The 19534-nt window shown below is 58.5% G+C and overlaps 2 protein-coding genes across 7 annotated transcripts; one reads left to right on the forward strand and one right to left on the reverse strand.

Annotated features, from left to right (window-relative positions):
- Positions 1–718: 718 nt before the first annotated feature.
- Positions 719–4551, reverse strand: TIRAP (TIR domain containing adaptor protein). 2 transcript variants are annotated; one of them, XM_080567445.1, is made up of 6 exons: positions 4179–4540; positions 3917–4006; positions 3190–3278; positions 2417–2471; positions 1449–2054; positions 719–1263 (listed from the first exon to the last, which is right to left on the reverse strand). In XM_080567445.1, exons 4-6 carry the CDS (start codon positions 2421–2423, stop codon positions 1217–1219), a joined length of 660 nt encoding a protein of 219 aa, XP_080423571.1. In that variant the 5' UTR covers positions 2424–2471; positions 3190–3278; positions 3917–4006; positions 4179–4540; the 3' UTR covers positions 719–1216. The 2 variants fall into 2 exon arrangements, with proteins under 2 accessions (XP_080423571.1, XP_080423570.1); XM_080567444.1 differs by lacking the exon at positions 2417–2471 and having other exon boundaries at positions 4179–4551.
- A 1952-nt stretch (positions 4552–6503) lies between these two features.
- Positions 6504–19455, forward strand: FAM118B (family with sequence similarity 118 member B). Of its 5 annotated transcripts, XM_080567553.1 has the most exons (10): positions 6536–6662; positions 7219–7337; positions 9157–9219; positions 12271–12348; positions 14547–14799; positions 15455–15682; positions 17084–17212; positions 17779–18064; positions 18689–18748; positions 18993–19455. In XM_080567553.1, exons 4-10 carry the CDS (start codon positions 12278–12280, stop codon positions 19004–19006), a joined length of 1041 nt encoding a protein of 346 aa, XP_080423679.1. In that variant the 5' UTR covers positions 6536–6662; positions 7219–7337; positions 9157–9219; positions 12271–12277; the 3' UTR covers positions 19007–19455. The 5 variants fall into 5 exon arrangements, with proteins under 5 accessions (XP_080423681.1, XP_080423679.1, XP_080423680.1 ...); XM_080567554.1 differs by lacking the exon at positions 9157–9219; XM_080567556.1 differs by lacking the exon at positions 9157–9219 and having other exon boundaries at positions 6578–6662; positions 7289–7337.
- The last annotated feature ends 79 nt before the right edge of the window (positions 19456–19534 follow it).

Genomic DNA, 19534 nt, shown 5'->3' on the forward strand with positions numbered 1-19534 from the left:
CCTGCCCTATAGATCCAGCCTCACGGGGCCGTGGGACCATGTACACCCATATCCCTGCCCTATAGATCCAGCCTCACAGGGCCGTGGGACCATGTACACCCATATCCCTGCCCTATAGATCCAGCCTCACAGGGCCACGGGCACGTATACACCCATAGACCAGCCCTACACCTCCACACCTCACAGCCCCTGCCCCATAGATCCAGCCTCACAGTTCCTTGGGCACATAAATATCCATATCCCAGGCCTATAGCTCCAGCTTCACGGGGCTGTGGGCACATACAGACCCATGGCCCGGCCCTACATCTCCAGCCTCGTAGACCCTTATGGCCCCACGCTCCCGCAGCCCCGTGCCTCCAGGCCCCATCAGCGCAGTCCTACAGCACCAGCCCTGTAGCTCCAGGCCTCGCAGCCCAATGGCCCCCAGGGCCCTGTGGCCTCAGGCCTTAGAGCCCCCAGCCTGTACCCCCGTGGCCCCACAGCCCCACAGCCGTGGCCCCGGACCCCCATGCACCTGCAGGTGCCTGCAACTGGTGTTTGGCAGGAGCCACCAGCACCCACAGCACCCTCCCTCCCACGGGGTGCGAGGAGGTGTCAGGGCCTCCCTACCCAACCCAGGCAATGGCCAGCCACCCACCCAGGGCTCCTTATAGACCCCCACGTGAAGAAAAACAAAACAACAGAAAACAAAAAAAAAACACCACACATCAGACAGGGATTAAAAAATAAAACGTCTGCATTTCTCCACACGCAACCTGAATCAACCAGTGCAAACACGCTCCAGTGATGTCAGCTCATGCAGGGTACAGGAGTGTCCAACCTCCCCGAGCATCCTCACCCCTGGGGGACGACGCTGGAGGATGCTGAGGACCCCTCACGTGTGCTGAACCCACCCTAGGTGGGAGCTTAGTGTTTGTGTGACCTCAAGAAACGCGCTGTCCCCATCCTCGTCCCCACTGAGACCAAACCCCACGGCGGGGCAGCAGGGCAGGGCGCAGGCGCAACGGCAGCCTGGCAGCGTCACGGGGACGTGGCAGACGCTGAGCTGCTGCTGGCCCATGGGTGCGGGGGCTTCCCCGCCTTCAGGTCCCAGGTCTGCCCCGAGCGGCGCTGCTTCATCCCCAGGCTCCGGTAGCTCCGTGCCCGGTGACTTCCACGGCTCTGAAATGCCCACAGAGATGCCTCCACCTTCGCCCAGGTGCCCGTGTCCTCAGTGTCACTGCTCAGTCCCGCTCGCAGAGCTCCGGCACAGCTCTTCCAGGTCTGCGGAGGCAGTGGACAGGCCCTGTCAGCATGCTGATGGATCTCCGATAAACTACGTGAACAAATTACAAGAACGGGGCACGAGTACCGAGCCCTTTCCTGTGGCCTTTCCCTCCCCACTCCACATCTAAGGGATATTTGGGGAGACGGGCAGCGTCCCCTCCCACGGTACGAGGGGTACTCACAGTGCAGGACAGTGTCTCTGATCTGCCTGAAGCTGTTCTCCTTGAGCACCGTGGAGATGTAGTAAAGATTGCGCAGCTCCCTGGGGTAGTCCTTCCTGTCGATGTCCTTCAGCACGGGGATGGTGCGCCCGTTGGCCATCGGGGCCTCAGCCAGCGCCTGGTGCATCTGGTACTTGCACCAGGGGTCCTGGAGAAAGCTGGGGGTGATGAGCATCACCCAGCAGTGGCTGTTCTGCACGGCGTCGCACAGCTCCGTCACGATGGCGCTGCCCGCCACGGCGTCCCGCAGCTGGAGGAAGCAGCGGAAGCTCTGCGGCTGGCTCTCCAAGTAGGACACCAGCTCCTCCACAAACTCCAGGTCCACCTCGCTGTGGCAGATGCACACGTCGTAGCTCTTGGCCCAGCGGGCGCTGCCCGAGCTGCTGATGTCCACTGGTGCCGGGCGGCCAGCCCGAGCCACGGCAGCGCCGGCGGAGGAGCTGGAGCTCCTGGCCGAGGAGGAGGAGGAGGGTGATGAGGAAGCCGAACACCCGGTGCTGGCATTCCGACCGCTCCCCGTGCAGCTGGAGCTCTGCTTGGGCTTCTGCAGGAGCCGCCTAAACCACCCTGTGGAGGCAGGGGGACAGCGGGGAGGTTCTTGGGGGGGGGAAATCTCAGAGCTGTGCCAGACCTCAAGCCTGGCCCCAAAAAGCCACCCTGAACCCCAAGCCGCATCCCCCGAGCAGCCCTTCGCCTTACGCCCCGAAGCACTCGGCTGAAGTCTGGATGCTCTCGCATCGATCCGCCACCCGACTGCCGGGCTCCGGGCAGCCCCACGTTTTGCCGGAGAGCCACGGGGCTTCTTCCCCACTTCTCCTCACCCACGGCGGAGCAGCGAAGCCTCCCCCAGGCCAGCAGACACAGACGGGGCCGGTTCCCCCCACCCCAGCTCCCCCCCGTCCCAGCAAAGCGACCGACCCCGCGCTCACCAGCCATAACAGGCAGCGTGCCGCTCAGCCGCCGATCTCCCACATGAAACCTCTCCTGCAGGCAGAAACGGGGCGGGGGGAGAAAGCACGATGCGCCCGGGGACGCTCAGCTTGGTGGCACCCCACAGAGGCGCAGCTGCGGGGGGCTCGTCCCCAAAGCACGCAGGGCTGCTCTCGTGCTGGGATGCAGCCGCGGCACCCGCCCCAGGGGACCAATTCCTCTAAACACGCTTTAGCGAAAGGAACAGAGGAACAGGCTCACTTCCCCTTGTGCTCAGCGCAGGCTGCACACGGGTGCCTCACCACAGCCTGGGGGATCGGGTGGGAAAAGGGGGCTTGGGGAGGGGCACGTAGCCGGGGCAGCCGCCGGTCAGCTCGATTTGTCGCCCCAAACTCCTTGCTGCGGGACGAGGAGCAGAGGAGCCCCAGCTTTTGCCTCCCCGCCTGCCGCTGGCACGTGCCGTAGCAACGCGTTGGCATTGCCCAATGCTTCCGCGCCTGCGCTGTGTGACCTGGCCAGGCTCCAGCCTCAAGCCGAGCCTTCCTAGAAAACACCGGCACCGCTCCCTGTGCTGGCGCTGAGCCCCCGCGGGGACAGACCCCACGCTCACCCAAAATTTCCCGCAGAGCAACACTTGGGACCTGGCCCCAGACACGCCTTTAAGCAGCGTCTCTGTGAGCCCTCACGATCGCTGAACCCCCCCAGCTCTGCCCTCCCAGGGCTTTGCTCCCGAGCACCGCATTTTGGGACCCTCCCCGGGCAAGACCCTCACCTGCAGCGCGCGATGCCAAGAGCTGAGGGGCGGCAGAGACCCTCATTCCCAGAGCGGGGCCAGACAGAGTCCGAGGATGGGAGAGGACCCTGTAGGGACAGGAGAAGAGGGGATCAGCCCCCGCATGCCCCTCGAACGGCAGCGCTGCTCTCTGCGGTCTGCACCTGCGCACCCTCAGTGATGCTCAGCCCGGCACCTCGTGCCTGATGGGTGCTTCCCCCCCAAAAAAAGCACATCTGAACCTGGCGGCTCCCTGTGCCCAGTGGGCACCAGGTGAGGATGAAAACCAGGGGAGGGCTCAGAGGCATCGGGGATGCTCTGGGGCTCACCCGCAGCGACCCAGGTGAGGGGCACGCTCCCGTGCACGCGAGCAGCAGCCAGAGGAGGTGGACAAGCACGAGGAGCCAGCATGCCCCTGCTCATTTCAACACCTCCCCTCGCTCTGCAGTTTTCCATGCTTGCATCACCTCTTCCGAAATAAAGTACCCTGAGTCACACCAGAGCCTTTCCCCCCAAAAAAGAAAGGAGTACGGTGTTGGGTGAGCACCGGCAAAGCCCACGGTCCCACAAGCGCCCCAGCAGCAGTGGTGCAGCACGCACCACCTCGCCCACGGAAACCACACTCCCCAGGCAAGCCCCTGCTTAGTAATAGCAAAAAAAACGCGAGCGCAGCTTTAGAGAGCAGACCGCAAACGGCTCAGCGGGGCCAGGAGCTGGGGACACCCACCTGGGATGCAGCAGACAGGCACCGGCACAGGGAAGGGGGATACGTCAGCCCCGGGCCGGCAGCATGGCCTGCGGGAGGCAGCAGGATCACCTAGGTGGGAAAGGAGCAGTCAGGTAGGGCACGTTCACTCTGGAGCCTAATGGGATCCGCCGCGAACAGCGAGGCTGAGCGATCCCTGCAGCTTCCTCCTCGCCCCTCCGTGGTCCCCGGCGGAGGCCCCGTCCCGTCCCCTCCGCCCCGAGGGGGGCACAGGGGCACCCACCGGCAGCGTGGAGGAGCCGCCCCGTCCCGCCGGGGCCCGCCGTGGGGCTGGGGCGCCGCTGCCGAGCGGAGCAGCCGGCGGCTCAGGTGCGGAAGCGGAGGCAGGGGAAGTCGGCAGCGATCCTCGGCCAGGAGGCCAGCCCTCCCCGGGGCCTCCCTCCCTCCCACATCCGCCGCGGCGGGGCCATCCCTGCCAGCACGGTCACAGGCGAGGACGGCGCCTCGGGGCTGGCAGCCGGCCTCCGTCCCCCCGCGCATCCCCCAGGGGCCCCGATTTCCCCAGCCCCACTTCTCCTGTCCCTGGCTCCAAGTGCCAAAAAACGGCACGGCCAGACAGATGCGAGCTCAGGCATGTTTTGCCTTGCCTGACATCAGGTTTTGTAATCGTTCGCCTTGAGGAACGTGGGGGGACTACAGACATGCTTGGGGGGGTGTGGGGGGGTTAATCCCCTGCCTTGCTTGCTGCGCAGGGGCGAGGGCACTCAGGCAGAGCAGCCCTGCGCAAAGCAGGAGCTGAGGGCAGCAAACAAGGTGCTTCTCCGCCACAATCCCCACACAAACTAGAGATCCCCACATCCCACCTGAGATCATCACACTGCCGTGGGGAGAGCACAAATGTGCCCCCCCCATGTGCCTTTTTGGGTTTACCCCCATGCTGGCAATGCAGGAGCCCACCTCCAAACGCTTAAATTGGCGCTTTCCCAGCCCCAAGCTAAGCTGATCCCCGCCACGAAGCACAGCTCCCAACACCGCTCCCACAAAGGCCCCCATCTGCACAGCAGCAGCCGACGGCCTCAGCCCCATCTTCACCCTGGCCCCCGCGTTTGGGGCGAGCGCGGGACGGTTCCGCCCTCAGCATCACCACAACAGCCCCGCAGCTCCTGCAGGGGCTCAGCAGCTCTGACGCCGTTCACCCCGGAGCAGAACGACGGACGCCGTGCACACCCCGGCCCCTGGGGCTGCTGCGCCCCCTCAGCAGCAACCACTCAGCCCCTACCCCAAATTCAGGCACCTGTCAGCTCCGATCCGCTGGTGGAGCCTGCAAGGGGCGAAGGGGTTTACCGGGGGGGTGAGGAGCCGTGCTCGGGGGATTTTTTTGCCTTTCCACCTGCAAAGCAACGCAAGAATGGGTGTGCAGGGGGGTTGTCAGGGCCGGCCCCCATTGCCCCACCATGCCCTCCCAGTTCGCAGGGTCTCCCATCGCCTCGAGGAGCTCCATCGCTCATCGTCCTCGAGGAGCTGTGGCTGGGTGTGGGCTGGTTCCGCAATGCTGGCAACCGCCTGGAGCTGTCAGGCAGGGCTTTCTTCCAGCAGTATTTCCACCTCCACTCACCCAAGGCTTCCAGCAAGAGGACAGACCGGCCGGTGCAATCGGCGGGCACGACGCCCACCGGGCAACGGGGGCAGCCCCCAGCCGCTGCCCCGTGCCGTAGGAAACGCCTCCCTGTGAGCCCCGCGGGCACCCAGCTGCCCCTCGCACCGCGGAGCACGGGGCGGGTGGGGATGGAAGGAACCCAGGGCTGAGCCGCGCTCCGGGGCAGCTGGCGAGGTTTTTAACGCCGCGCCGCTCCGCTCGGCCCTCCTGCTGTTGGAACGCTCAAAGGCTTCTGAAATGGAGCCAACGCCTGCCGGGATTCCTCCAAGAGGGAAAGAGGCTGTGAGGCAGCGCTTGGTCCGTTACTAAATCTTTTTTTTTCTCCTCAAAAATGACAAACAACAACAACAACAACACACCATGAGTTCTAAATGAGAATTTTCCATTCCTTTATTTATGGAATAACCCAGGTCAGAGGCTATTCAGCTCCACAGTATCTTGAAAAATATTTACTAGTATTCTACTTTAAACAGCACTTTTCAGTAAAGCTTTAAAAACACTTAATGATATTAAAAACGTGTTCACTCAGACGTGACCTGGGAGCAGTGGTTCCACCGCAGCTGCCACCCCAGCACGCAGCGGGGAGGCCCCACACCACGCCCGAGGCCGTGCCCCGCAGCACGGTGAGTCACGGGCTGCGTGAACCAGCCCCACCTGCAAACCCCGAGCACCGCCACGCCCCGAAGCAGCACCCAGCACCCGCGGGGCCGTCCTGGGCACAAGCAGCACGCGAGGTGCCCAGCAACTGGCAGCTTTTTCCCCCTACCCCACCCGGCCCCAGCTCCCTCGCGCGGGCAGGCACAAGAGCGAACCTCCCCGCACCGTGCCCAGAGCCCAACTGCCATGCGCATGCGCGTGCCCCTTTTAGACCTCCTCGAAGTCTCGTGAGAACAAAGCTAATTCTCACGCACGCGCCCCCTTCCCCCCCCTCCAGGAGGAAAGTCCCGCCCCTTTCTCTACGAGCCAATGGAATGGCGGTGGCGAAGGGGGCGGGCCAATCGCTTTCCGTTCTGCGCCCCCGGAGCTCGCCGGGGGCGGGGCCGCGGGGCGCCTGCGCGGGGCGCGGCGGCGGCCGGGCGTCTCCTCGTGGGGCCGGGCGCGCGGCGCCAGGTGCGTGCGGGGAGGGAGGGCGGGGAGGGGGGAGCGTTGCCATGGCGACAGCGCGGGCGTTGCCGTGGTGACGGCGGGCCGGGGTCGCGCGCGAGGATGGGGGGGGCGGCAGCGCTGAGGGGAGCCCGGGGCCGCCATGGCGGGGGGGGGGCGGGGGGGGGGTCCCGAGGGGTCCCGAGGGGTCCCGAGGGGTCCCGAGGGGTCCCGAGGGGCCGGGTGGGATCTGAGGGGACCGGGGGGAAACCTGAGAGGCCGGGGGGGGGGGGATGTGAGGGGACCTGAGGGGACGGGGGGGGTCCTGAGGGAGTAGGGGAGTGGATCTGAGGGAACATGGAGGAACCTGAGGGGATGGGGGGGGGGAACCTGAGGGGACTGGAGGGGAGCCTGAGAGGCCGGGGGGAGATCTGAGGGGCTGGGGGGGATCTGAGGGAACATGAGGGGACCTGAGGGGCCAGGGGGTCCTGGTGCCGCACCTCAGCCGCCCCGCTCTGAGAGCCTTCTGCCCCCCCCCTCCCCCCCGCACAAAACGTGGTTTTTTTGTTTGTTTTCCTTTCAGTGTTTCCCCCTGAAAACACTGCAGGGCGGCCACCCGCTGAAAAGAACTTCTTCCTTTCCTTTCCCCGCAGGTGTAGCGGAGGCGGCTGGCGGCGAGGAGGGGGCGACGCAGGAGGAAAGGTGAGGCGGCTGCCGGGGGGGCTCTGCGGCAGGGCGAGCCCCAGCCCCCAGGTGGGTCCTGCCCGAGGCCGGCGGACCGACGGAGTGGTTGGGTTAGGGGGGAGCTCAAAGCCCACCCAGTCCCCCCCTGTCCCGCGGGCAGCGACAGCGACACCTCCCCTCAGCCCCGGCTGCCCCCAGCCCCATCCAGCCTGGCCTTGGGCACAGCCCCAAGAGGGGGAGCCTGTGTCTGAACGCCTTCGTCTGGAGCCCATCAGCCGCTGTCCCGTGCGGCGTTGTTGTTAGGGTACAGACCTCCTGAAGGCTTCAGTCGGTGACGTTTAATGCAGCCAGGGGGAATTCGACTCATGCGGAGAACTGCACTATTAATTAAGACCTCGGCTGCTGGGTGTCGCTTTGACTTGGTATCAGAGGAGGTAGAGGGTTCATGCGTCGGTGCAAGCAGAGCAGGGCTTGTTCTGTTCGCTTGGCAGGTCCCCGCTACACCTGCAGTCTGACCCTGCCGTGGGTGTCAGAAGGAAAGGAAGGGTCTCGTGGGCCTGCTGCAACCGCAGCGCCTGTGTGGAAGGGCAGTGCTCAGGAATCGGCCAAGGACAGCTCGCTGACTTCCTTCCAGGTTCTCCTACCTGAAACATGGCGAGTTTTAAACTATAATATTTGCCTTATTCCCAGTGTCTTAAAGCAGCTTAATTTAGAAAGCAGTTCTGAATTGGGCCCCCGCTGGTGGCTCTCAAAGGAGCTAAAAATAATAGATGAGCAGAGGATTTGTACTTGCTTCGCTAATTAGCTCTGTACTTTGAGCGTTTCTGTTGGATTAATACGTGGATGTTGCAGCGCCAGAGTTTCAAGCCCATGACAGATGCAGGGCTGGCAGGAGTGTGAGGCGTGCCCATCGAAGGAGCCGGGTCTGCTCCGTGCTGCTGCATGTGCTGCTGGTGGCTGGGCCCAGCCAAAAACGTTGGAGGGCTCCCGCTTTACCCTGCGCCTTTGCGGCCACGAACTCAACTTTTCAATCTCTAGAATGGATAGGAAGCGATTGGTTATACCTTATGGTGTTAAAATACCGTTAATCAGCGGGGCTCTGTGTGTTTATATCTTGTCAGCTGCGTGCAGCAGCACCCTTAGGGGATGCCGCCCAGCGTGAGTCTGTCACGGAACAGCTCCTCACTGAAGAGCACCGAGCTGGAAGAACATTTTTTTTTTTTTTATTTGCTTAAACTTTAAATATTCAGGTCCTCAAGTGTAGTTGACTTGTGTACTGGCTGCTGAGTGTGCAGGCAAACAGAGGGCATCCACAGCCCATCCTGTAGGTGATGCGTGCGGAGAGAAAATGCCTCGTAAATCTTCCAGGGTGGCTCTGCGCCCAGGGGCCAGACACTGAGCAGTGACACCGAGCAGTGAGCAGCGTGGTCCCTCCCGCAGCGTGGTCCCTCCCGATCCGCTTGTTTGATCGAGTTAGCGTGGGTGTTTTGTACATAAATAACCTGCGAATGTCAGCGTTAATTTGGCACAGCCTCTGCTAGGTCTTTGTGTTTCATGTGTTTCACAGCTGTCTCCTTGGATGCGTCTTTGTATTAAACATGGAATTGTTGTCGTTAAAGCTTCTTCTGTGGAAGAAGGTTTGTTCAGTGCCGGCAGCTTGCGTATCATTTGAAGGTAACAGTTCCTTGGGAAAATCTGTCCCGGGAGCACAGAGCATCGATTCGGTGTTCATCACGGTCCTTTGTTTCCAAATAAAAAGTAGGAAGTGACATTATACCCTCTCTCTTTTTTCCTTAACTGTTTTTTCTTGCCTTCTGTTCCGCTATTTTGCTTTTAGCGATGAATCAGCAAACTCCCTCCTACAGTCAGCAGGAGCTAGCTGTACCTCAGAGGCTCTAAGGTAAATTAACAAATTTCCGAGGCGCGGAGGGGGAGGGAGAGCCGAGGGCGGTGTTTGTGCTGTCTCCAGCTTACTGCAGTCTAAGTACCTGGAGAGCTCTGGACATTTCAAGGAGGAAGCTGGAGAAGTGCTTCTTGTCTTGCAAGATCCCGTCTCCGTCCTCTCCGTGGGACGCTCACGGCACAGTCGGTCACTGCCAGGTGCCCTGTGCAGGATTTTCCACGCAGCAGTGGTGCCGTGCTCTGAGATAATGCTATTTAATTTTAGTTACCTTGGCCAGAACGTGGTTGTGCTTGCGAGATCCGTCCCCCAGGAGAGCAGATCCTCTCCCAGGCTGCAAATCCGGAGATTTACATTTCCTGGCTGAATTTCCAAGACTTGATCTTGAGAGAAATAATCTGTAGCTAGGAAGAGCTTTGCTGTTGTTAAAGCTCTGAACAAACAGCACTTTTTTGGAGACAGGAGAAGTCCAGACATTGTTTGTGTTTTGGTTTTTTTTTCTTTCTTTTTGGTTATCTGCAGTAAGTAGAGATGAAAACAGAAGTTCATGGTATTAGAAAGCTAATTCTTGGTAACTCTAAGGGATATTTTTTCCGAAGTTCAAAATGACTTTTGAAATGTCCTCAATGCTTTAGAGTCACTTAAAAATTAAGCCGCCCTGTGCTGTTCCAAATACTGCGTACGTGTAAGAGGAGCAAAATGCGAGCGGTGGTGGGGCAAGGGGTTAGCGAATTTGTGAGCAAGCAAAACACGGGGCGGCCCGGGTAGGGATTTATAGATAGGCCTGGGTTTTGAGTCTCAGAGAACAGATAATTTGCAGCGTAAAGCCAGTATAAAGGTGAATTACATCTGTAAACCCAACCAGTTGAGGAACGGGTATTTTGGGGAGGATTTTACCCGTGGCTGATACGTGTGCTGCCTAGGAGAGAAGCGAGGGCAAACGCGGGCAGCGCTGGGAGCTCTGCGTGTCGCTTTGTACAAACTTCCTTAAATATTCGAGTTCACGACGGGCCTGTGCTTCAGTCCCTAGCTCATCTGAAATGTTTGCTCTTTCTTTACGCCGTTAATTAAAACCTGGCTGGCTTTGCGGAGCAATCTGTCCTTCCGGAAGGATCACCTGAGCAAAACTGGGAGACCTTTCCCTCCTGACGGGGCTTTTTCCCCTCGGTCTTTTGTGTCCTGCCCTGGCTGCCTCCGCTCGCGGTGAGCTCCACGTCACTGCCTGTCCGACCGTCTGCCCGAGCAGTGCCCGTGTGCGTGGTCCCCGCTTCCTTCCTCCCGCCCACCAGGCAGCGCCGCTCAGAGCGTGGGCTTCCCTGGCAGCTGCCCCCCGAAATAGTTCTCGGCAGGGCCCGACGGCTGCCCGGGTGGGTGTCGGGGGGGCACGGGGGGTGAAAGCAGGAGACAGCCTCCTGTCGGGGTTCCTGGAACAGCGTAAAGGTGCATTCGGGCCCTGCCACGGGTTTAACGCAGGGTACAACGTTCAGAAGGGTGTGCAGTGGAGGAGCTCCCAAGTGTGGGGTGCGTAAGCCCGGCTGGCTGGAGCCTGACTCCTCGCCTGCCGAGTGCTTTTTAAAAGTTTGCTCTTAAATCTGAGCTTGAACGCAAAATGAAGGTGAATATTTAGGTGGCGGGCAGCGTGTGCTGGGTGGGGGTTCAGGAGGCAGAGTGCCACGACCGGCTCTCCAGCTGCCCTCCGCCAGGCGTTGCCTTGCGGTGCAGGTTTTCGGAAGGGCTGACAAACGGCAGGCCAGCGAGCACGCTGTCAGCACTGCTCCTGTGAGCGGCGGTGCGTCCCGTTCCCATTATCCCCCGCGAAAAGACGAGTTACCGAGATGCCTGGGGCAATCTCCTACGTGATTCCTGCTCACACTTACGGCCCGGCCGAGGTTTCCTGCCTGGGTAGGGTTTTCCTGTGCGTTACGTCTGAGCGCTGCAGCTCTGCTCCTGGAGCTGGTGAAGAGGCTGCAGGTGCCTCGTGTGGAGAGCAAGCGCTCGGCTCTCCCTGCGGCTGCGGGACAGCGAGAGGCTGCAGTACCTGGACGGGGCTGGCACTGCAGGCCGCTTGCTTTTGTACCTTCCCATTTGGCAAAAGCCTGCCGCTGGCTTAACAGAAACCAGAATTGTTGTTGGACTCGTCATTGCAATTGGCAGGAACAACAGATAGGGGCGAATAGACCTCTCTGCTTTCTTTCCGTTTGAATACTTATTTTGGAGAAGCAAGTGGGAGAGAAGCATTTGCTGGCAGGCCTTTTGTATTTTACGTAATGGGCTGTTGGAAGAGTTCTTGGGAACGTGGCCTCCCTTCTGTCGGCTTTAAGGTCGGACCCCACCGCGTCTAGCGGTACTGCGGGCTGATAATCCTTCCCTCGTCGCTGGAGAATGAAGTCCTCTCGGCAGCCTTTTGTAGCCAGCGCAGATCTCGTGCTGCTCCCCTCCTGCCGCTCCTGAGGCAGCGAGTTCTCCAGCACGCAGCATCCTGGGAGGGGGCCGGCGCCGCCCCCAGGTGCGGGGCCGTCGGACACAGGAGGACGGCCGGGCTGAAACGAAGGCTGCGGCGCGCGCTCAGCCGCCTTCGTAACCGTGACGGCGGGGCCCTGCGGCGCGTGGGGCGTGCGGGGCAGGAGCGTGGTGCCGGCACACGACGGACGCCGGGGTCTCGGCGCCCAGCCCTCGGCGGGGCTGGCAGCGCTGCGCGCGGCGAGGTGGGGGTGCTGCCGCCGCCGGAGGCGTCGTCCCTTCGGGCTCCGAGGGGCAGCGGCACGCCGCCCGCGGGACGGCTCTCCCGGCTCTCCGGCGCCCTGCAGACAGAGCGGCCAGGCGCTCTTAGCAAACCTGGTCGTAAAAGAAGCTGAGGAGGCGGACGAGAGCCGACGTGCAAAGTGCAGAGCCAAGGAAGCGCGATTCTTGGCCCAAAGGCGGTGTCATAAAGATAACAAAGCTGGGTGTTTACCTGCCCCTTCCGAGCTGGCCGAACAAAAACCTGCGGTGTGCTCCGCGTCGGGTTGCGTGCATGTAGTGACTTTGCTTGTGGTGATTTGTCTACTATAGAAACTGGATGGCTTCTACCGTGAGCCTGGGTAAAGACACATTATTGGAAGATGGGATGCCACCTGCAAAAAAGCCCAGGTAAATTTAACTGTACTCCAGCGAATTTCTTCTCCTAAGAGCTTTTTCTGTAATCTTGCATCATTCTTTCAAGAGAATGACGTTTGGCACAAAGCTTTAGCAGTCGTTCCGTTCCAGTTGCTGAGCCGAGCTGTGCGCTGTCTCTAGCCCTGCCCTCTAACGAGTGTTTTCCTGCCCTGCGTGGAACAAAGGCCTTAATGCCAAGCATGTGCCAAAGAACTGCTTTGCTGCTTGTTTTCTTAACCCCTCAGGCAGGATGCATGGTTGCACAGAAAGCTTGCTTCTGCTGCACTGTCTCCGCAGTTTTGTTTGGTGTTAACCCTCACTCAGGTGCTGCCCACCCCCAGCACCAGGCCTCTTTGTGGCAGTTGTGCTCCTGCACCCCGCCTGGATGGTGGCTCCGAGGAGGGCTGGCAGTTATTCAAATTACTTTGACTTCGCTGCACGTGAGGGCTAAATAATTCCCCTCTCGAGGCGGCCTGTGCTGATAAGTAGGTCATCCTGCAGTGCTCTGCGTGGGGACCTGCTCCATTTTGAGCATGGCGCTAACTCCGGGCGTACCTCCGCTTCTCTCCAGCCAAGGTCGTTACTGCGGCTGCTGTGATGGGCTCGGCTCTGGCATTAAGACATACCTGCAGATGGTGGACACCCGCAAAGGAGAGGCTGATTCATCTAGGGAGTTGTCTTCCACTCACCTGGTTTATTTATGGGTTCCGGAGGGCTGGAATACACTTTCTGTCTCTCTGGCCTTTGTCTCCAGTTTGGCCCAGTGAATGAAATGAGCAGGAGAGGCTGGGCGGGCGTTTGTCCTTGCTCAGGACATCACGAGTCTGTTTGTCAGCGCAGGAAAAGAATGTCTCTTCTTGGGTATGTGTTGCCCGTTGGCTTTCAGCACCTAAGTTTCTAGTTGTGTTTTTATAGTAGTTCATTAGCACGAATACTGTGTTTGGAGGCGAGACTTGCAGTCCCCAGACTAAAACCCGCTAAATCTAGAACTGGTTCACAGCAGCTAACGGTGAAGTCCTTCTGAAGAAAAGGTTAACTCGTTTGTTTTCTTAGGCGGTAGAGGAGAAAAGGCAAAGCTCCATCTGCGGGGTGTCTGTTTCCTTTCCCATTCCTGCAGAGGATCACATGTTTGCAGATAAAAGCAGTCCTTCCAAGCCAGCTGCCTCCCTGCGCTGCTGCTCTCCTCAAGGCCGAGGTTCTCCGGGAAGTTGCAGTCCCTCCCCGCTTCACAAAAGCAGCTCGCCGCCAGGCTGCCTTTAGGCACAGCAGGATGGGGAGAAGTACCTCCACTTAAGGGAAGTTTGACAGCATCAAATTTAAAAGCACGGTGCAGGTGTAAGGCCAGGAACAAGGGAGAGCAGAGGAGGAGCAGGTAAGGAGCATATAGCCAGGCAGCCCTTCGATTAGACTCTTCTTATGATGTGGCCTTGTAGAAGATTGGCCTTGAGTGTCCCGCTGACACTGAAAACATAACAGGGAAGGGATTTCTGGCACAGCAGCGCCCAGGCTTAGCAGTCCTCTCAGCAAGGAGGGTTGGGGTGTGGGAAGGGCCTTTCCAGGGCAGAGCGCTGGGAGGAAGCCCCCGCTTCCTTTTTTCTGTGCTGCTCTAAAGAGGGCTGCTGTCTTCAGCCCCCCCTTGGCCCCTGTCGCTTAAAGGCAGAGGAAGCTTTGTGGTGTCGGGCACCTGTTTGGGCTGGGCACAGTGACGGCTGCGTTCGCTCCTCTCACAGGGCTCTGATGTGTGCTTTCCTGATGCGGGACGAGGCCTTAAACCGGCCCGTGCCTTAAAAGCGCCCCTACATCGACGAGCAACTTTCTGTGTTGCTCGCTGCATCTTTTGCAGTGCCTCCAGCTTTTCTGTTAGCTTCCAGTCATTCACAAGACTTCTGGCCCTCCCGACCTGCAAAACTCAAGTGACTTAGCTGTGCTTCCGAAGTTGTGCCGCGCGGCCTTGGCCTTCCCTGTGCCGTCACACTTCCGTACCGTGCAGCCGTGAGCATCTGACACCGACCTGTGGAGTTGGGCTCCGCCTTTAGGGGACACCGAGTTGCCTCTCCTCTGTTTATCGGAGAACCCCAGTGGACGTGCTGACGCAAAATTTAGGCAGTCTTGTCCTTGGTGTGCATGTGCCGTGACCCAGGACATCCCCTTGTGTGTGATGCTACCAGCTGTGCTGCTTTCCCCTCTTGCAGGAAGCTGCTGCCAAGCCTAAAAACTAAGAAGCCTCGGGAGCTTGTTCTGGTGATTGGGACAGGAATTAGCGCAGCGGTCGCTCCCCAAGTCCCAGCACTGAAGTCTTGGAAGGGGCTGATCCAGGCCCTCCTGGATGCTGCTATTGACTTTGATCTTCTGGAAGATGAAGAGAGCAAAAGGTTTCAGAAGTGTCTCCACGAAGACAAGAACTTGGTTCACGTTGCCCATGACCTTATCCAGAAGCTGTCTCCGGTGAGTGTGCTTAGAGCAGGGTACATAAATGTCCCAGTTTCCCACCCCTGTCGTAGGAACTGGCTTTTGGAAATCCGCCAGTCCTCCGGCGAGCACCGTATGTGCAAGGAACCGAGCAAGGGCTCGTACTGCGCTGGGTTCCTGGGGCGGTGCTTTGGGCCTGATGACTCTGAGCCACATCTGCATTTGCACGGCCGATGCACCGTCAGGAGCAAACGGGAGCACAAAGAGGCGTCTGTGTGTCCCCTTAAACAGCCGTGTGCCCTCCTGTGCCTGCTTAGGTCTCGTTCTCAGGCTCTGTGCATACCAGCTTCTGGATATGTAATGATGAGCGTGCCAGGGAGCCTCCAGAGGGCAAGAGGAAATCCCAGCGGTCAGTTGTGGAGAGTGACGCTCCTTTATTTCTGACCTCCAGAGCTGTGTTGATGAGTCTGGATGGAGCAGTGCTCTGATGAATGTCTCTTTTCAAACGTTCTCATGGTCTTGCTTTTCAACCTGAAGAAAAAAAATGTGGTAGAAGTGCACTGTGTTTGCCTTGCAAGGCCCTCTAGCTTTGCAGAGTCCTTCAAGAAACGTGGGGAGTTTTTGTGTGTTCATTTGGCATGAAATATTAACAGAAACCAGGCTCTGATCTTAATCTCTCTCCGCTTCTCAGCGCACAAGCAATGTTCGCTCAACATTTTTCAAAGACTGTTTATACGAGGTGTTTGATGACCTGGAATCTAAAATGGAAGATTCTGGCAAACAGCTGCTTCAGTCTGTGCTTCACCTAATGGAAAACGGGGCGCTCGTGCTAACCACGAACTTTGATAACCTGCTGGAACTGTATGCGGCGCACCAGGGGAAGCATCTGGAGTCTCTCGACCTGACGGATGAAAAGAAGGTAAAAGATGACGGTTCTTCCTGAAGTCAGGACTGAGCTGGGGCAGCACAGGGCAGCGCAGCGGCGGGGTGTGCTGTTATGCCCGTGTAAGGGGGTTGTGCTGTCCCTGGGAATTTACGTGCTGTTAGACGAACTCCATGTAGAGGCTCTGACAGCTGGGGGCAGCGAGCAGAGGCATGAAGATGCAGGCTTGTTTCTGAAGTGCCGCGCTCACTGGCTGACCTCCGTTGCTCAGGAGGAGCCTTTGAGCCAGGCGTTTCTTTGATCTCTGTCCCCGAAACTTGTGGCTTGGCCTTGCTGAAGTATCGCAAGCCTTGCTTCCACATAAGGCTCGGACTGACAGGTCTGACTGACCCAGGAACCCCGAGTGAGAAACAAAGCCGGCCTATTTTGGTCATTTACCGATGAGTGCTTGTCGTGACAGCGTTCTCAGGGCCCTAGCCTGTGAGACAGCTCCTGGGGGCTTTCATCCTCCCCCGTCCCTCCCACTCTCCCTGCTCTTCCCAAAACGGCCGAGTGGCTCCGTGTGCGGTACTTCCCTGTGCTGCAGCTTGTTCCGCCGTGCTGCTGGGTTTGTAGCTGCTCGCCTCGGACAAACCTCCCTCCTTACCCAGCGGCCGCAGGCCTGCGGTCAGGCAGAAAATGAGAGCGTGGAACAGCGCAGCCCGCGCTCCCCGCCGCCTGCCCACCTCGTCCTCACGCTGCGGGCTTTCTTCGTGGAGAGCACGGTGTCTTTGTTTGGTGCACACGCACCGTGCGGTGCTGTGAAGTACTTGTTAGTCTCTTTCCATTCTGACTCATTTCTGTGCTTCGCGTTTCCTGTGTGACCTCTTAACCTACATGGCTGGAAGGACTTAGAGCGATACAAATAAGCATTCTAATTATTGCAAGCTTAAATGGGCCGCAGTCTGTAGGAGTAAGCGGACAGCCACGGAAGTGGCTTTCTGGAATGAAGGTCAGCTGCTGAGCTTTCTCAGATCTTCCCAGAGCCTAGAGGGGCCAAGAAATGCACGTTGTAGTCCCGTGAAACATGCTGACACAACATTTAGAGTTTGTCCCGTTTTTCTGTTGAGTCCGGTGTATTGATTGGGTCTCTTCCTGTGGCATCAGCCGTTCAGCTGAAGCGTTGAACCAAACAAGTGCAACAGGCTGCCGCTGCAGGCTGTGACGTGCACTCGGGACCCCTTGAGGAGATAAGATGTAACACGAAAAAGAAGCTGCCTCATTGAGAAGCTTCTCAAAATTGTCTTTTTGACAGCACATAATTCAACGCTTGAAGAGGTAGGAAGCAATCCTAGAACAGGAGACGCAGGAGACCTGAGTAAGGAATATCCCCGTAGCAACTTGGTGGAAGCTGAGCTGTCTGCTCTCGCTAACGTTTCTGGCACGTGTTTTGTGCAGGTGCTGGAGTGGGCGCAAGAGAAGAGGAAGCTCAGCGTCCTGCATATCCACGGCGTGTACACGAACCCGAGCGGCATAGTGCTGCACCCGGCCGGGTACCAGAACGTGCTGCGCAACACGGAGGTCATGGTGAGGCACCTCGCTGGCTCTGCGCGGCACACCGGCAGGGATGGACAAGCTCCTTTTGCTTTTTCCTTTAGCTTCACTGGGTCAAAAAGCGAGGAACAATTTCCAGCCTGCCCCAACCGGTGTTTGCCAGAGCAGTCACCTGCCCCTCGCTAAACCTCGCGACTGTTGCAGCTCCTCCGAACATGCGCTCGCTGACTTGAGGTTACATATCTTAAGAACTCTGCATGTACAAATCTTCCATTTCCCATTCCAGCCCCTGGCAAGCCTGTGTGTAAACTGGGCAAAGATTCAGCTGAGCGTAAAACATGAGTTTAGAGCCGGGCCTCACGCAGGGTGATCAGAATCCTGGATTTTCTTAAATAGAACAAAGGGGACAAAGTCCTGAGCAACTTGCTCTAGCCAGCTAATCTGCAAAAACACCTTGCCCCATTTGCATGTGGGCTGAGGGAATGGTGACACTCCTGAAGAGTCTCCTAAATTAGAAGCAGTACTCTGTCTTTCACCTTGTGAAGATAAAACTTGCCTTTACTAAGAACATCTCTTTTCTTTTTTTTTTTTTTTTAAAGCGAGAGATTCAGAAGCTGTATGAAAATAAGTCATTCCTCTTCTTGGGCTGTGGTTGGACTGTTGATGACACCACGTTTCAAGCCCTGTTTTTAGAAGCTGTGAAGCACAAGTCAGACCTGGAGCACTTTATGCTTGTGCGGCGAGGAGACGTGGATGAGTTCAAGAAGCTCCGTGAGAACATGCTGGACAAAGGGATTAAAGTGATTTCCTATGGAGATGACTACGCAGACTTGCCCGAGTACTTTGAGAGGCTGACGAGTGAGATCGCCATGCGGGGTCGGACAGGTACAGGGGCTGCAGGCAGTGCCGGGTGACATCCTGTCCCAGCAGCATGGTTCTTGATGGTCGTTGTGATGTCTGGAGTGCAGGCAGCGTGACCCCTTTTCTCTGTGCTATATTACTCGTTAAGATATTTTTTTTTCCGAATTGTCTGCAACCGCAGTTGGAGTTGGGGCTTACTTTCACACAATCAGTTATGTTCATACAGTGAAAACAGCGCTACTGCTTCCAACACATCCAGACTCAATTTTTGAGGTGTAGCTCATGTTGTTTATTCCCTTTCTAGTGAAAGGAAAGAGCGTTCCAGTCTCACAGTTCGGTCTCAGTGACCTGCGTGCTGTGCAGACCAAGCTAATGCTTTTACATATGAGAGATCTCACTAATCATAAAAATCCGAAAAAAGAAACAAGTTTGCTAGCCAGAGCCTTGCTGGTGCGTGCTCTGAAGGTGAAACCCAGGCCCGAGAGCCTGTCACGTGAAACTGCTCAGCACTAAGTGCTGCGTTCAGATCCCTGGCACCGATCACTTCTGAAGCGCTCTCAGCGCCTCCGCCTTCCCAGAGAAACACGGGCTCGGCACCTCTGATGCTCTCACCTTTCCGCCTGGTGCTTACCCTCTGCTCCGTTTTAGGTGTGCTTAAGGAGGGACAGCAGCTGAACGGCTCTGCCGCTGCCCACGACGAGATAAAAGGTAAGGTTTTCCCCCGAGCTCAGAGCGAGCAGCCTCGGCCGCAGCGGGGCGTTGGGGCACAGAGCTGGGCACCGCCGCCTGCCCTCCCGAGCCAGCCCCGGCGCGCGGCTCTCAGGGAGGTCCCGCCTGCCCTGCGGCGTTTCCCTCGCCCTCTCAGCACTCCGCCCAGCCGGAGCCTCCCCAGGTGCCAGGGGAGCCCAGGATGCCCCGTGCAGGTTTCACGGAGCCTTGCCTTTCCGCACAGGACGCAGCACTTGAGCATTGGCCGTGCCCCAGCAGCAGTGCCGCAGAACCTCCCCGGGACGGGAACCGGCAGCTCGGTGGAAGCCTGCAGCCTCCCGGGTCAGTGCAGGGGAGGAGCAAAGCCCCGTCCAGAGCTCCTGCTCTCGCCCACACGCACTGAGACTCGCAGAGACGCATCAGGCACGAGGCAGAGGGCTGGGCCGTTTCCTCAGACTGCTGCCTGATTTAATGTAGTAACTGTCTTTTTTTTTTTAATCAAGGGTGCGTTTGCCTGGGGACTGTTTTCTCCCCACCTCAACTGCAGCCTCCTGTAATGTCACACTTAGTGCTTTTGTATTCTGTACTTTCACTTTAAAATGAAACTTGAGCTTTTTTTTTTACTTGAAGCTCTAGTTTTCTAGTCCTTCCTTTGTACTGTACAGTATTTTGTATGTCGAAGCTCGTATTAAAGGCCAGTTCAGCTACCCCGGGGGCTGGTGTCGTGTTTGTGCTCAGACCTTCCACAGAGCCCGCCGGGGACTTGGACTCCGGCAGGCTGAAGCC

The sequence above is a fragment of the Anser brachyrhynchus genome, assembly GCF_964034855.1.
Source record: "Anser brachyrhynchus genome assembly, chromosome: 25".
NCBI classification, from domain to species: Eukaryota; Metazoa; Chordata; class Aves; order Anseriformes; family Anatidae; genus Anser; species Anser brachyrhynchus.

What these genes read in the sequence shown, in the direction of transcription:
- TIRAP (XM_080567444.1), bottom strand. Translation starts at nt 3,235, where the DNA reads ATGAGGGTCTCTGCCGCCCCTCAGCTCTTGGCATCGCGCGCTGCAG. An exon ending in CTTGGCATCGCGCGCTGCAG is followed by an intron (nt 2,055 to 3,189) that starts GTGAGGGTCTTG and finishes CTGCCTCCACAG; the next exon opens with GGTGGTTTAGGCGGCTCCTG. An exon ending in CAGAGACACTGTCCTGCACT is followed by an intron (nt 1,264 to 1,448) that starts GTGAGTACCCCT and finishes CTGCCTCCGCAG; the next exon opens with ACCTGGAAGAGCTGTGCCGG.
- FAM118B (XM_080567555.1), top strand. Translation starts at nt 6,519, where the DNA reads ATGGAATGGCGGTGGCGAAGGGGGCGGGCCAATCGCTTTCCGTTCTGC. An exon ending in ACCTGACGGATGAAAAGAAG is followed by an intron (nt 15,683 to 17,083) that starts GTAAAAGATGAC and finishes TGTTTTGTGCAG; the next exon opens with GTGCTGGAGTGGGCGCAAGA. An exon ending in CGCCATGCGGGGTCGGACAG is followed by an intron (nt 18,065 to 18,688) that starts GTACAGGGGCTG and finishes GCTCCGTTTTAG; the next exon opens with GTGTGCTTAAGGAGGGACAG.